The sequence below is a fragment of the Eulemur rufifrons genome, chromosome 15 (genome assembly GCF_041146395.1).
Source record: "Eulemur rufifrons isolate Redbay chromosome 15, OSU_ERuf_1, whole genome shotgun sequence".
NCBI lineage: Eukaryota > Metazoa > Chordata > Mammalia > Primates > Lemuridae > Eulemur > Eulemur rufifrons.
In genome coordinates this window covers 6745345-6760419 of record NC_090997.1, presented here as the reverse complement: position 1 = coordinate 6760419, position 15075 = coordinate 6745345, and the positions used below count along the sequence as shown (strand labels likewise).

The following is a 15075-nucleotide window of genomic DNA, read 5'->3' as shown; positions in this document are numbered from 1 at the left end:
TTTTCCTCCAAATGCTCTGGACCCTCCTGGTAGGGGTTGGAAACTTCATTTTTGAGCTCTGTATGACGTTTCAAAAACAACCTTCCCAATAAATACTAGGAAGTTATATCCGGAATTTAAGAACTAAATATATGAGCTGTTGATTTTTTTTAAAAAAATGAATTATCTTACAATGTTCCCTTCCTTTGATTTTGATATAATTTCGGAAATTTTTCCATGCTTTCCTCAAATGGACAAAAATATCTTTCAAAGGAAACCCAACCCAATGGATGATTTTTATGACTGATTAGGTCTTGGTATAAAGAAGCCTTATGATTATAAAGCTTATACTGGGCTGGGTGCCTTGGCTCAGTCCTGTAATCCTAGCACTCTGGGAGGCCAAGGTGGCGGGAAGATTGCTTGAGCTCAGGAGTTCAAGACCAGCCTGCGCAAGAATGAGACCCCATCTATACTAAAAAGACAATAGAAAAAAAATTAGTTGGGCACGGTGGCACACACCTGTAGTCCCAGCTACAAGGGAGGCTGAGGCAGGAGGATCGCCTGAGCCTAGGAGTTTTAAACTGCAGTGAGCCATGATGATGCCACTGCACTCTAGCTGGGGCCACAGAGTGAGACTGTCACAAAAAAAACTAAATAAGTAAAAATAAAAAATAAAGCTTAAACTAGTAAATGTTTCTGAAAACATATTTTCTAAAAGTTATGCTGGATCCTAAAGGTTTCAGAACATGGTTATACAAAAAGTTCTATAATCCATTTGTAATATTAATGTACATATTCCTCCAATATGGACAAATAAACATCATCAAAATAATATCCCTCTAGTCTTTCTCAAAAAGTAAACTTCATGTCTTATCACATGTTACATTATTCTCAAACAGAAATCCCTCTAATGGTCTGTCAGACCACGAATTCCTACGCTGCCACTGATGCACTGTGACTAAACCTAAGTGTTTCTTAAATTCAACTTACTGGCAAAATTGATACACTTTTGAGCACTAAATTAAGTGAGCTGTGACAGAGAGAAAGATTAAATTGAAAGAGTGGGATATACTTAGACAAAAACCTAGCTCAATAGGCCAAAGACTAGTAAAAGATCTGGTTAAAAGCAAGCTGGACTCAGATGCTTTCAATAAGTCAACAGCTATTTCTTAAACATCCATTATGGATAGGGATCACAGGAGAGAAAAGGAGAGAGAAAGATACAGTCAAAACCTCCTGGGCAAACACTCATCCCTACCATGCGTGTTCTGAATTTGGCTCCAGCAGATGTGTTTCTCTGGTAAATTTCTTAATCTGAGTCTCAGTTTCTCAGTCCAGGAAAATGGAGATAAGAAAGCTCATCCCGCAGAGTTTTAGTGGAACTGAATTAAATGAGACAATATAGGGAAGGTGTCTCTCCTTGGGTATCAATAAATGTTATTGCTTTTCCCCCTCATATACTGTCAAGAAAACTGTATCTGATAAATAATAAATGCAGCATTCTACCTGGAAAGGGTCTGTTCTCATCACGAACAGGAACTCCCTTATTTTCTGGCATGTACTTCTTGGTGATGGGCAAGGACATCAGCCGAATGTGATGGACGAGTGAGCGCCAGGCAGGAGCTCCAGAAAGCACCGGTTCAGGTGCTAATGGGCTGAAAGGTTGAATCACAAAGTAGGCAGTGAGCAAGATTAATCCCAAGGTTACGAGGACCTACGAGAAAACACAGGAAAGGCATTAATAACTGTCCCAGCAAACAAAATACTTAATGCCAAGAAAGAAACAGGCCTCTTCTATTTCCAATGTGTCTTAAGAACTAATCCACTTTCATAAACAAGCCATTTACATTCACTTCTGGAAGCATTTAAAACTTGAGAGCTGGCCGGGCGCGGTGGCTCACGCCTGTAATCCTAGCACTCTGGGAGGCCGAGGCGGGTGGATCGCTCGAGGTCAGGAGTTCGAGACCAGCCTGAGCAAGAGCGAGACCCCGTCTCTACTAAAAATAGAAAGAAATTATATGGACAACTAAAATATATATATACAAAAAATTAGCCGGGCATGGTGGCGCATGCCTGTAGTCCCAGCTACTCGGGAGGCTGAGGCAGGAGGATCGCTTAAGCCCAGGAGTTTGAGGTTGCTGTGAGCTAGACTGACGCCACGGCACTCACTCTAGCCCGGGCAACAAAGCGAGACTCTGTCTCAAAAAAAAAAAAAAAAAAAAAACTTGAGAGCTATAAGGACTGCAAGGCTCACCAAGCTTTTGCGATACAATAAGGAGCTATGTCCACTATTAAAAAATACACACAAATAGAGTTTAACACATTAACTATCATGTGAGTTATACTCAACTCAAGCTAGTTTTGAGTCAGGGCCTTGTGAAACATACGTAACTCACACATCTCTTTACCCTGGGAGCTGTGTAGTGCGCAGGCAACTCACGCTGCCATGCTGTGGCATACATGTCACGTGAGGGGTGGCCCCCTGGACAAAACCCCGAAGTTGGTTTATGAAAATCTTACTTGTTGATGTTCTTATTGTTATAATTAATATTGACAATTTAATTGCATACAACTTACACACAGAAAACAATAAAAAAATAACAAATTTTTCATTAAATTAAAAAGGATGGTTTTGTTTTTGAGGTTTTTCTTCTTTCTTCATAATAAAACACCACGGGCCCAAGGAAAAAAATTTTTTTTTCTAGTGTGGCAGTCAATGTGTTAATTATAAATACACAGCTTTCATCTAAGACATTAACAACATAGTCAAATTTCCTAGTAACACATGGTAACAAGAACAAAGGCCAATTTATTCACAGAAAAAACAATACTCAATGGTGGAATCAGGCAACAATAATATTTGGGAAGAATGTTGAACAGTTTGTGCTCTAAGTGATTTCTAAGCCAGAATATATCATTACCTTATACATAGCTATAAGGAGAGGATACTGGGGTGGCCCCCTCTGAGGCTCATTCTTTTCCAGGAGCTGCCTGATAAATTTTTCAATTGCCTTCTCTGACATGCCACACTGATGGCCTGTCTGTCTCACCAAATCAACAGTCTCAGAAAGTTTGTCATAAATGCTGAGCTCATTGGCAGCAAGATCCATGTCTTCCAATATAAAATCCCTGAGAGAGAGAAAATAAATGTAAAAAAGAAAGATGGTTTAAGTACTTCCTCCTCAAAGATACTACTTTCTTTAGAACAGTGTTTCTTGACCATCTGAGGGGAAGGACCAGTTTTGTGTTTTTCCCAATCCACTGCAGACCAATACTTTTATAAAACATAATGAATATGCTGAGACAATGTCAAATTGCTATACAAGTTTTTAAATGTTACTTAATTGTGGGCTAGTAACAGTTTACAGACCAGCACTGGTTCCTAAACATTCTGAGCACAAGTCTAGAGCACAGGCCGGGCGTGGTGGCTCACGCCTGTAATCCTAGCACTCTGGGAGGCCGAGGCGGGTGGATCGCTCGAGGTCAGGAGTTTGAGACCAGCCTGAGCAAGAGTGAGACCCCGTCTCTACTAAAAATAGAAAGAAATTATATGGACAACTAAAATATATATATACAAAAAATGAGCCGGGCATGGTGGCACATGCCTGTAGTCCCAGCTACTCGGGAGGCTGAGGCAGTAGGATCGCTTAAGCCCAGGAGTTTGAGGTTGCTGTGAGCTAGACTGACGCCACGGCACTCACTCTAGCCCGGGCAACAGAGTGAGACTCTGTCTCAAAAAAAAAAAAAAAAAAAAAAAGTCTAGAGCACAATGAATCCTATTGGCACTCTGCAGCACTACAGGCATCCAGAAAGATTTCTGAAACTAACCATAGGAGACCTGTTACTGGTAATTTACTAAAAATTAAAAAAAATGTAATATGGATAGTGTCGTTGCTCAATTATTTCTTTCCAATTATATCAGACACACCTTTTAGCAACACGAGAGGGGAAACCGATCACTGAAGGTGAGATTTACTGGGGGAAGCAAGCTACTAAGCTTTGTTCTTGTCAGTGTAAGGATTCCAGATAATACAAAACCATGGCATGGAAGCTCTTCAGACCGTGCAGCTTGCATCCTCATGCTTTTCCACAGATATGATTTCAGACAATAAAGGACATTTTATTTGTATTTTATATACTTAAAAGATCTAAGATCTATGAATTTCAAAATTTAATTTGTGTTTGCAGTTATTTTAAAGCCAGATTATTTCACCGTGCCCCTAAAATAAAAGGTAACAACTAAAATGGCAAAGTAGAGGTCTCTCTGTACCATTTGTAAAATAAAATTAAATAGTTCTTTTTAAAAAGTGCTTGTGTTACAGAACAATACTATCTCTCATTTACAGGAGGACGAACAGTGCTTAGTGTGTATGCTCTCTTCTACTAGGTTTTTGTCTTTCTTAAATACAGAGGAGTCCCCTTATTTCACATGCTTCACTCCTAACCTTAAAAAGCACCGACATGGTACACGTGTATTCTTTCAGCAAGGAGATGCTGCCACCTGTAGGGTAGAGGACAACCACCACGTTGCTCCAGCAGAGAAAAGGAGGCCTGAAATGCCACAACTCAGCACACACATCAGCACATCTCTGCTGGCAGTGTGCCTCCCAACGACTCCTTCTCTTTGGTCCTGTTTAAACCTGTAGTTCATTAGGTCTTAACCTAGCCTGCACATTGGAATAACCTAGTGAGCTTTTCATAAATGCTTATACCTGGGCCTTAACCCACATCAATTCGATCGGAATCAGAAGACTTCTAATGGTAGAATAACAGGTATGCAATCTAGACTTTGAGGAACTGGGGGAGGAAGGGAGGAACCCCCCCACATTCAGATAAAGGGATGGTGCAAACTACAGTTGGGCCTCGAACAACACTGGTTTGAACTGCATGGGCCCACTTATACATGCATTTTTTTCAACCAATGAGGATCGAAAATACAGTATTCGCAGGACACAAAATCTGTACCTACAGAGGGCCAACTTTTTGTATAGGTGGGTTCCCCAGAACTGAATGCGGGACTTGAGTATTTGAAGATTCAGATATATTCGGGGGTCCCAGAACCAACCCCTTGACTATACCGAGACCCAAGTGTAATTTAAAAACATGTATTTTCAACAAATGGTGCTGGATATGCACATGTAAAAGGATGAAGTCGGACCTTTCTTTACACTATACACAAAAATTAATCTAAATGGATTAAATACTTAAACTTATGAGCCAAAACTATGAAACTCTTAGAAGAAAATATAAGGGAAAAGCTTCATGATACTGGATTAAACAATGGCTTCTTAGACACAACACAAAAGAGCAAGGAGCAAAAGAAAAAATAAATTGGACTTCATCAAAATAAAAAACTTTTGTACCTGAAATGATACCATTATGAAAGTGAAACGACAACCCACAGAATGGGAGAAAATATTTGCAAATCATATATGTGATAGAGGGTAGTATAGAGAATACAGCAAGAATTCTTACAAATCATCAACATTAATAAAAAGACCAATAATCTAATCAAAAATAGATGAAGGATTTGAATAGCCATTTTTCCAGAAAAGATGCATTAATATAAATGGCCAATAAACACATAAAAAGGTACTAAACATCATTAGCCATCAGAAAAATGCAGATCAAAACCACAATCAGATACCATTTCACATCCACTGGGATAGCTATGACCAAAAAGTCAGATAATACGTGTTGGTGAGGACATGGAGCAACTGGAACTCTTATACACTGCCGGTGGGAATATAAAATGGTACAGCCACTGTGGAAAACAGTTTGACAGTTCCTCAAAAAGTTAAACATAGTTACCACATGACCCAGCAATTCCACTCCTAGGTACGTACCCAAGAGAACTGAAAATATGTCCACACAAAAACTTGAATGCAAATGTTCATAGCAGTATTATTTAGCACCAAAATGGAAGCAACTCAAATGTTCAAGAACTGATAAATGATAAACAAAATGTGGTATATCCATATAATGCAATATTATTGAACAATAAAATGGGAGGCACAGCTGGGTCTGTGGGCGGAGCATTCTTGAGGTCATCCGCACCTTCTGACAGGGAAAAGATAGTCAACATCTTGAAAGGAGTGCTTAAGAAAGCGATCCCGCCATGAAGCAGTTTCTGCTATACTTGGATGAGTCCAACGCCCTGGGGAAGAAGTTCACCTTGCAAGACATTGACGGAACTCATGTCTTTGTAATAGCAGAGTTGGTTAATGTCCTCCAGGTGCGAGTGGGTGAATTAACGGACCAAAGTGATTTTTCTCTTACTCAGAAGTGAAAATACTAGATATTGACCACTTAGCACTTAGGAATTATAAGCAGCAAACTCGAAAGACTCACCACTCAGTATCATATGTGACTGATTAGACTTAGAAGATTGCTTAGCAGCCTGCTATGGGAAAGACCGAGGGATCATTTGTCCAGAAATAAGCCCCCCGAACTGCTTTTTTTTGCACCCTAGAATTAAAAAAACAAAAAACAAAAAAACTTTAACAGTTGGCTGTAATTTGGCTTATTATCCTTTATTAAAATATAAATGTTGAAAAACCCCAGTAAAATGGAATGCAGTATTGATACATGCTACAACATGGATGAACCTTGAAAACATGCTAAGTGAAAGATGACAGCCACAAAAGACTACTTATTATACGATTGCCCTTTACATGAAAAGTCAAGAACAGGCAAATCTATAGAAAGCAGATTTCTAGGTGAGGAAGTGACTTATCTGAGACTACCAGTCAGTTGTCACCTGAGCCTCACACAGACTTCACACTCTTTTCACTAAGCTATTTATGATTAGCAGCCAGAGGAGGGTCTACAAAGCATTAAGAGCTACACTAACAACAAGAACAGAAAACACACAAAACAAAACCACAAGTTAGGATGTAGCATTTCCAAGTAAGTCAGGAGTAGATGATCTCTGGGAAATGAGATTATAGCTGATTTTTATTTACTTTGTGCTTTTTCATACTTTCCAAACTTTTTCTATATTAATTTTGTAATCACAAAATTCCCAGTTACTCCTAAGGAACATCACTGGGCACAAACGAGTCAGAGATGTGCAGTGGTGCACGGCCATGGCACCACAGGGAGGAAGCAGGGCATGATTTGCCATACATGCCGAGAATGACTTTTTGGTTCTCCATAGAGTTGTATTTAAATGCTATAGCTGGAAAATGGAAGTAGCACTGGATTAGGAGAGAAGAGGGATGAGTTTTCATTCAAGCTTTGCCAATCACTAGTGAAATTATTTTGGCTAAGTTACTTGGGCTATTTCCGCATCCAAAAAATAAGATCACTAGGCTATGAAGTTTTTAAAGTCTCCTCCAGCTCCAAAATTCTAAGAGTCTATGAACAGTTCAGGAAGGAGAAAAATTCAATTCATTAGAAACTAAAGACGTATGTCCAATTGCATTTTTATTCCTATTCCCACCCGTATCCAGATGCTGTTCTAAACACTCTAGAAACATTATCTCAGTGAACCGCTGTGATCTCATAAGGTAGATGTGATTAATCTCATTTCACAGACGTCCACAGACTTTACTAAGGCTCAGAAAGGTTTCATAACATGCTAGGATGTGAACCCAAGGGTGCCTGATTTCAGGGTTGGTTGGTGCTTTTAATCATTATGCCGGCCGCCTCCCTTACCAAGTATCTTCCTACTCTGAGCAGGCAGTTCCGAAACCATGTATCCCTCGATCACAACTGAGTGGCTGAGAACTGGAAAGTGATTGACTACAATGATTCCTGCAAAAAGAATAAAGTGATAACTTATTACAATATTTTTCACATCTTGGTTTTGTGACCAGTGATTCCAGAGATAGCATTTTCCTGTTTAAATTAACAAAAACATCCTAAGAAAGTAGGGATAATGTTCACTTAAATATATTATAATAATGTATCCAACAATACCCAGTCAAAATCCATTAAAACTCAGTAGAGGACCAGAAACGAATTCTAGAAACAATTCCAGTAAAAAATTGTAAAGTGTGCCTGTTGGGAGGTGGGATCACATGCAGGTATCCCTGGGGCAGAAGAGACCATGACATTGGTGTGCTCTTGGGAGAAACCTGAAGGGGACAAAAGTGCAGGTGAGGCGAAGAGGATCAACCATCACCATTTTTGATGACTGTCCTGTAAACTTTATAAACCTCTGCTCCCTTTTGATACATACAAAAATCTCATCAAACTCCTAGTTTATATTACAAAAAACAAGTTTTTTTCTTTTTTGGTAATTCAAGTACAGAATGATATTACAATACTGAATATATTTTTGCAAGCTGCACATCCTTTTTCCCAGAGATTGACACATTTCCCAAGTTAACCAAAAGGTAGTTACTAGTAACTTAGTCATATTTCTAAGAGTACCTTGGGATCTTGCTAATGAGCCCTCCTTTTGGTTTTCGTTAGATCAGAGGCTCTAAACCGGAGGAGATTCTGCCCCTCAGGGATGTCTGGAGACAATTTTTATTGCCTTACTAGAGGAATACTACTGGCATGTAGTTGGATATGTTGTTAATTAAACAACAAAAAAACTCTGGTCCTTTAAAAAAAAAAAATCAAACGCAAAGTCACGGCCAAGCATCAAGCATGAGGGGACCAAGTGAAATCAGCTGAGGCTTGATGGCAATCTAATCTCTTTACCTCCAAAAAGAAGATCCAACTCTGGCAGAAGTGAACTTTGCCACAGAGGGAACCTCCGAAGAGTGAATATGATTCAACAGTGACTTAGACCTGTTAGAGATTCACTCTCGTTTCTCAGGTCACCATTCATTTATTAACGAATGTTGAAGTCGTATTTCTGCCCCCTCACCCCACTGATATTGTTCTCACTAAGGCTGCCAATGGCTTTCTAAATGCCAAATCCAAAGGATGTTTTTCAATTATTACCTTATCTGACCTCTCTGCAGCAGCTGTTGCTATTTTATACTCATCTATTGTTCCTCAAGTGCTCTCAAACCTTGGCATAATTCTATTGTTCTCTTCCCAAATGCTGGTAGCCACCGGAGTTGTCCTTGACCTTCTTCCCATTCCCTCCAATACTTAAACACCAGCTATTAGTGATTCCCAAATCTCTTCTCTAGTCTAGAACTCTCTCCACAGCTCAAGGTCTACTGAACTACCTAGAAGACACCATGACCCAAATTTCTCATGCTTCCCTATATATAATAAGTTCAGTCCATAACTGAACTTATTTTTCCCCTTCAACTCATGCCTCCTACTGTATTCCCTTTCTTAATGGAAACACTAGTCCTCTGAATTTAAAAACTCTCCTTCTCCTACCTCATTCCCACCAATGAAACTATCACTAAATCCCCTTATTTAACCTCCTGTATAATTCTCATATTCATTCCCTCCTCTCTACATTAATGGCACAGTCAAGGCCCGCAACATATCTTCTAAAAACCATCGCAAAGATACAGTTAACTCCACACCTCAGTTCTCCTTCTCCTTAATCCATCCTCTACCCTGTCCACAAGTTATTCTTCTGAAATACAAACTGGTTCATGATAAGCACCTTCCAAAGACTCTTCATTCTCTGCTGAAGCAGAGTTTAGCATAGTGGTTAAGAACACAGGCACTAGAGGTAGAAAAAGCTGGATGCAAATTCTAGAATTTTCTACCTACTATGTAGTCATGAGACACTTCTTATCCTCTCTAGGCCTTACAGTTTTCATTCATACAATGAGGCTAATCATGCCTACCCCACAATGTTGTTAAAAGAATTGTAAAATGATGTATGTAAAACATTTGTTCCAATATCCAGACAAATTGAATACCTAATAACAGTTGTTACAAGATGAAGCTCAAATTATAATGCTTACCGTGGTCCTTTAAGAGCTGGTCACTGCCTACTTGTTCCATCTCATTTCCCATTAATCCTTCCTCACATTCTACACTGTCGTACTGTTTCACATCTTTTTGCCTTTGTACACACAATTTCCTCTGTCTAAAAGCCTAGCCTCGAGTGCTCTACTCAATAAGTGAACTCTTTGACCTTGATCTTTGCTCTTTCAGCCTTATATAACTCTATCACTTTATATTACATCTATTTCCCTCTACCTCCCACACTAAATTGTGAATTTCTTGAAAGCAGAAATAAATGGAGAAAATAACACAAAAAACTAAGAACAGATATAGAAATTTACCTTAGGCACAGAACCTGATTAATGCTGAACAAACTTAAAGGACCTAAAGTGACCATTCTCTTTCCAAACTAATTGAATGTAACTAATGGTTTATTAATTTTACTTTCCCCTCCCCCCCAAAATCCAGATCCCAATAGAATTTTCTTTTTTTAATGCATCAGCCTGATGATGAGTGTTTAGGTGAGCAGGTTAGGAATCCAGCACTTGGACATTCTTTTTGGTGTTGAAATGTAGCTGAGGAGCAACTGGGATTCAAACTCGGTCTTGAAAAATGTTTCAGTCCAGGGCAGAAAAAGCCTTTTCCTGGTATGAAAGTTGGGCTGTGTGAACCTTCAGTCAAAACTTCATTGTAGCCAAGCTGAATTCAGGTTTTTTTTTAAGGCATGTTGTTCCCTAAAGGAAGTTGTGACAACTCAAATTCAAATAAGCCAGTATATTAAGTGAGAGGTGTCTGTAGAAGATTCCATGATGGGAACTACCAAGTGAGCAATCAGAAGAGTCAGAATACTAAGCATGTGGGAGTAGTCCGTATCATAAGGTGACTGATGACCAAATACTTTAAAAGAAACATGTTGGCGAATACCAAGGCTATGACAGCTCTCAGACCAGAGAAAGTGTGGCCTGCAGGGTTAACAGTCTTCAAATACTACAGGAACATGAAGAAGGTAGATTTCCTTGTACTAAGAGGCGATTACAAACAGCTCATTTACTCTTATCAATAAACCAAGTCATATTCCTTTCTGAAATCCGAGATGCCAGGTTTATCACATGCCCAGTCCACACATTTTTAGAAAAAGTATTTCCCCCTTATATTAGGAAAAGATGTTTAAGAGGGAGGCAGGGAATCTACTACAAAAAACAAACAAACAAACAAAAAAAAAACCCCAACCAAAAATAGTCAAAAGGGTAGAAATCTGGACTTCGCTAGCACTGCTCGATTAGGACACCGCTGTAACGCCTGAGAAACAAATTCAAGCAGGGTCGACCTCGTTTTGCTCTTCCCGGAGGAGCAAAGGAAAGAGAGATGTGTTAAGGGAGTGGATCCCGGGGGAGCTACCAGGGAATGCTGTCAGTCTGCAAAAGGAGAGAGGCTCGGAAAACGGATCAACGCTGGGGTAAAGGGTGGCAGCAGCGGTGAGGGAGGGGCTGCGCGAGGATGTCACAGAAGGGCGCGGCGGCGAGGCTGTCACGGGGCGGCCTCCCCCCTCCCGGCCTCGGGCCCCAGTCACTCACATGCGGGGCCCGCGCCCCCTCGGGCTCCTCCCGCCTCGGGGACAGCCGCCGCCGGGCGAGGAGGATGGGCCGACCACTTCCTACTTCCGGGAGCGCAACCCGGAAGCAAGCCCCACGCCACAGGCGAGGCGGCGTCCCCTAGGATAGCTCCTCCTTCTCTCCCTGTACTTCCGCCCTAAACAGGACGCACGACGTCGCGGCGCGCGCGGGAATTCTCGAGATATCTGGAGCGTACAGGCTCTTGCTCCCCCTGGCGTCCTGCTCGCGGTGCCGCTCTTTGTCCTCATCACTCTTCTCTACCTGAACTAACAAACTTCGTAGCTAAACTAACTCAACAAGCATTTACTGCGTCCTCTACTACGTGCCGGGGACAGTGTGTTAATCATTAGGGGATGGGGGTGGGAGAGGTATGTAAATGAAAAGCAGCCCCTTCCCCCTGGGGACTCCTAGTCTTGAGAAAGACAAGAAAACAAATCCCTCTGATTTCCACTCACTAATATTCATCAAGCGCTTACTCTGTGCCAGGCCTTACTAAGCACTTTTTATCCATGAAACCGTATCAACAACCCTATGACATAAATTTGTCCCCACATTTATCCTCTTACGAACCAAACAGGTTTATGGAGAGGTTAACTTAATGGGATTACACAGATAAAGAGCTGAGCGGTCAACATTTGAACCCAGACTCCTTATCCTGCCCCGCCTGCAGTGCCAAAACTCTTAACAGCTTTCTACAAGAGATCTGTAAACAGAATACTACCGGGTTCGGACTAAATGCTACAGTTACAAAGGCAGTGTGGTAGTGATGCAGGCGTACGTAAATCAATGAAATAGAATGGAGAGACCAAAAACAGAAACACATATATGGACACTTGATTTATGACAAAGAGGTACAATAGAGGAGTGAGGAAAGGATAATATTTTCAATAAATGGTGCTGGGTCAACTGTATATCAACATAGAAAAAACAAAACTTGGCACCTACTTTATTGCATACACCAAAATAATTTTAGGTGTGTGGTAGATCTATATGAGAAAAACAAAACAAAACTTCAGGGCTGCTCTGTCCAATACTGCTGCCATGCAAGTGACTACTGAGACCTTGGAGTCAGAATTGAGATGTTCTTTAAGAGAAAACTGATATATTGGACTACATTAAAATTAGAATCTTCTGATCATCAGAAGACACGGTTAACAGAATAAAAAGACTAGCCATAGAGTGAGAGAAACCAACAAGAGCTTCTGTCCAGGATATGCAAAGAACTTCACCAATAGGAAAAGGACAACCAACAGAAAAAATGGGTAGAAGATTTCAACACGAAAAGACGATATCACAAAGAGGATATCTAAATGGCAAATACACATATGAAAAAGCATTTAATTTCATTAATCATTAGTTGTTAATGAAATGACTACTGAGATATCATTATATAGGCTTCAGAATCCCTTAAATGAAAACGACTGGCAATACTAAGTGTTGACTAGGAAGCAGAGCAACAGCAATTCTCACAGGCTGCTGGTGAGCATCTGAATTGCTACAGCCACTTTGGAAAACAGTCTGATGTTAATTACTAAATTACACACATTACCTATCACCCAGCAGTTCTGCTTCTAGGTATATACCCCCACAAAATGTATGTACATGTGCACCAGATACATACAAGAATATTCATAGCAGCGGCATCATTTGCAACAGCCACAGTCTGGAAGCATCCCAAATGCCCATTAACAATAGATCATATAAATACGATGTAGTACATTCATGCAACAGTATACTACACAGCATGGAAAAATGAAAAATAGCCATTACATAAAACAACATGAATATATCTCACAAACTTAACGTTGAAGAAGCCAGACAAAAAAATACATACTTTATGATTCCATTTATATAAAATTCAAAAACAGAGAAAACCAATCTGTGATATTACAAGGCAAAAGGAAGAAGGAAGAGGTGATGATTGGTAGGGAGCTTCTGAGAAGGTGGAAACATTTTATATCTTGATTTGATTTGATCCCTCATGGCTTCTAGCTAACTCCAACTTACTTTCTGGATCTCAACTCAGGCTCTAACTCCACGGGAAACTTCTGACTGTTCAAAGCTGCTCTGGAGCAACCAGAGCTCAGAAAGCACTGTGTGCTTACTACAGCCCTCATTCCACTCTCTTGTAGTTTTGTTTGGTTGTCCATGTCTCCTAGAAGGTGAGTTTCTTTAGGGCAGGGCACTGTGTGTGTGACTCACCTCTGTCTACTCAGTGCCTCATGGCTGGTAGAAGATCCAGGAAAAGATCTGGGGAGAAAGTGACCTTGGAGGTCGCTTGTAAGTATTCAGACAGTGGAGCCTGGGGATGGCACAAGCCTCACAAGATATACAGTAAGGAACTACATAACATTTTCCAGAGAAAGGCAGCTCAAATAATAACAGACAGAATGGAGCAATGATTAAGACTTTTCCATCCAGTTCAAGGGCCACAAAGTAGGCACGAACACAAGACTGTAGGAGGTGCAAAATTAATTATACTTTACATTAGCCCAGTATTCATTAATTTAAAATGTAGTTTCCTGTTCATTATTCATTCAACAAAAACTGAGCATCCTTTGCTCAGTACTTTGCAAGGGCAGTGCAAAGATGAAGGAGGCCCAGTTCCTCTCTCAATGAGCTCACTGTCTAGTTTATCTTTACAACCTTGTACATCCTTATTCCCACTTTACAATTAAGGACATTAAGGTTGAACTGTGGTTAAGAGCACAAGCTCACCAGGTGTGGTACTTTAAGCAAGTTACTTAATCTCTGTAAGGCTGTTTCTTCAAAGTACAATGGGAATGGTAATATCTACTTTGTGGGGTTTATGAACATTAAGCATAAAAATAGACAATAAAGTGCTTAGCTTGATACCAGACACATAGTAAGCGTTCATTTAGCCATCATTAAGTGATGTGCAAAGCATTTACAGTATATGTTTATTTATTCACTTCATTCTTCCCTCCAAACCTGCTCGTAGCACCTTTACTTGCTTTTCCTCCTCGGGCCCTAAGCAAACCTTTCTTACAACTTTGATGCATCAGCCAATCATTTTATGTCTTGCTCTTGCTCTGATCCCTTTGACCTGCATTCTTTTCTTTATCTCCCACTTTCTTCCTGGCCTTTCCCTCTCTTCTCTCCCCAGACTCCTTACCTTTGGAGTTTGGAGGCTCAGATTTGCTGTATGGCTATGGAAAAACAAGTATTTAAGTGCTGAGTCTCAGTTTTCACATCTGAAAAATGGGAATAATACTATTTGCAGGATTGCTTTGTGGAGTAGATGAGATAAAATGCAAGCGCTGTGTCTAAATCTCCCAGTGCCTTCAGAGAGTTCGTTGCCGGCATCTCTCAATTCTATTCCCTTTTATTCACTTCCTCCCCTTCTGGTCCCAGTCCAATAGTGGGACTTAGAAATTCCTCGAATTGAATGTTAGGAAATAACTCCAATCAGAGTGCAGCCTTGCTAGTTGTTCCCGCCTTCCATGCCTAAACGAACCAATCAGATCGTCCGGAGAGTAGCGCGGTATCGCCGCTTGGAGTCCACCTCGAATGGAGCTTGCAATTTTCTCCCTCCTTGCGCCCGGCCTCTTCTCGCCTCGCACCCCAGCTTCCTAGCCTTGGAAGACGGGACCGTCCTCTTCCTTGTTCCAGCCCCTCAAATTCTGGCATCGAGAGGGTTGAA

At 40.6% G+C, this 15075-nt stretch overlaps 1 protein-coding gene and 1 pseudogene across 5 annotated transcripts in view; one reads left to right on the top strand and one right to left on the bottom strand.

Annotated features, from left to right (window-relative positions):
• Nucleotides 1-14764, bottom strand: part of C15H6orf89 (chromosome 15 C6orf89 homolog) — a 39433-nt gene extending 24669 nt beyond the window's left edge. The window contains exons 1-5 of one of the 5 annotated variants that reach the window (XM_069488943.1): nucleotides 14548-14764; nucleotides 7639-7737; nucleotides 6331-6447; nucleotides 2901-3108; nucleotides 1486-1693 (exon numbers count right to left, since the gene is read on the bottom strand). In XM_069488943.1, the coding sequence (XP_069345044.1) occupies nucleotides 1486-1693; nucleotides 2901-3089 (397 nt within the window). In that variant the 5' untranslated portion in view covers nucleotides 3090-3108; nucleotides 6331-6447; nucleotides 7639-7737; nucleotides 14548-14764. Of the gene's footprint in view, nucleotides 1-1485; nucleotides 1694-2900; nucleotides 3109-6330; nucleotides 6448-7638; nucleotides 7738-11372; nucleotides 11450-14547 lie in introns of those variants that run through there. The other 4 variants (XM_069488942.1, XM_069488944.1, XM_069488945.1 and 1 more) reach the window with 4 other exon arrangements.
• Nucleotides 5985-6268, top strand: LOC138395575 (general transcription factor IIH subunit 5 pseudogene; annotated as a pseudogene).
• Nucleotides 14765-15075: the final 311 nt, after the last annotated feature.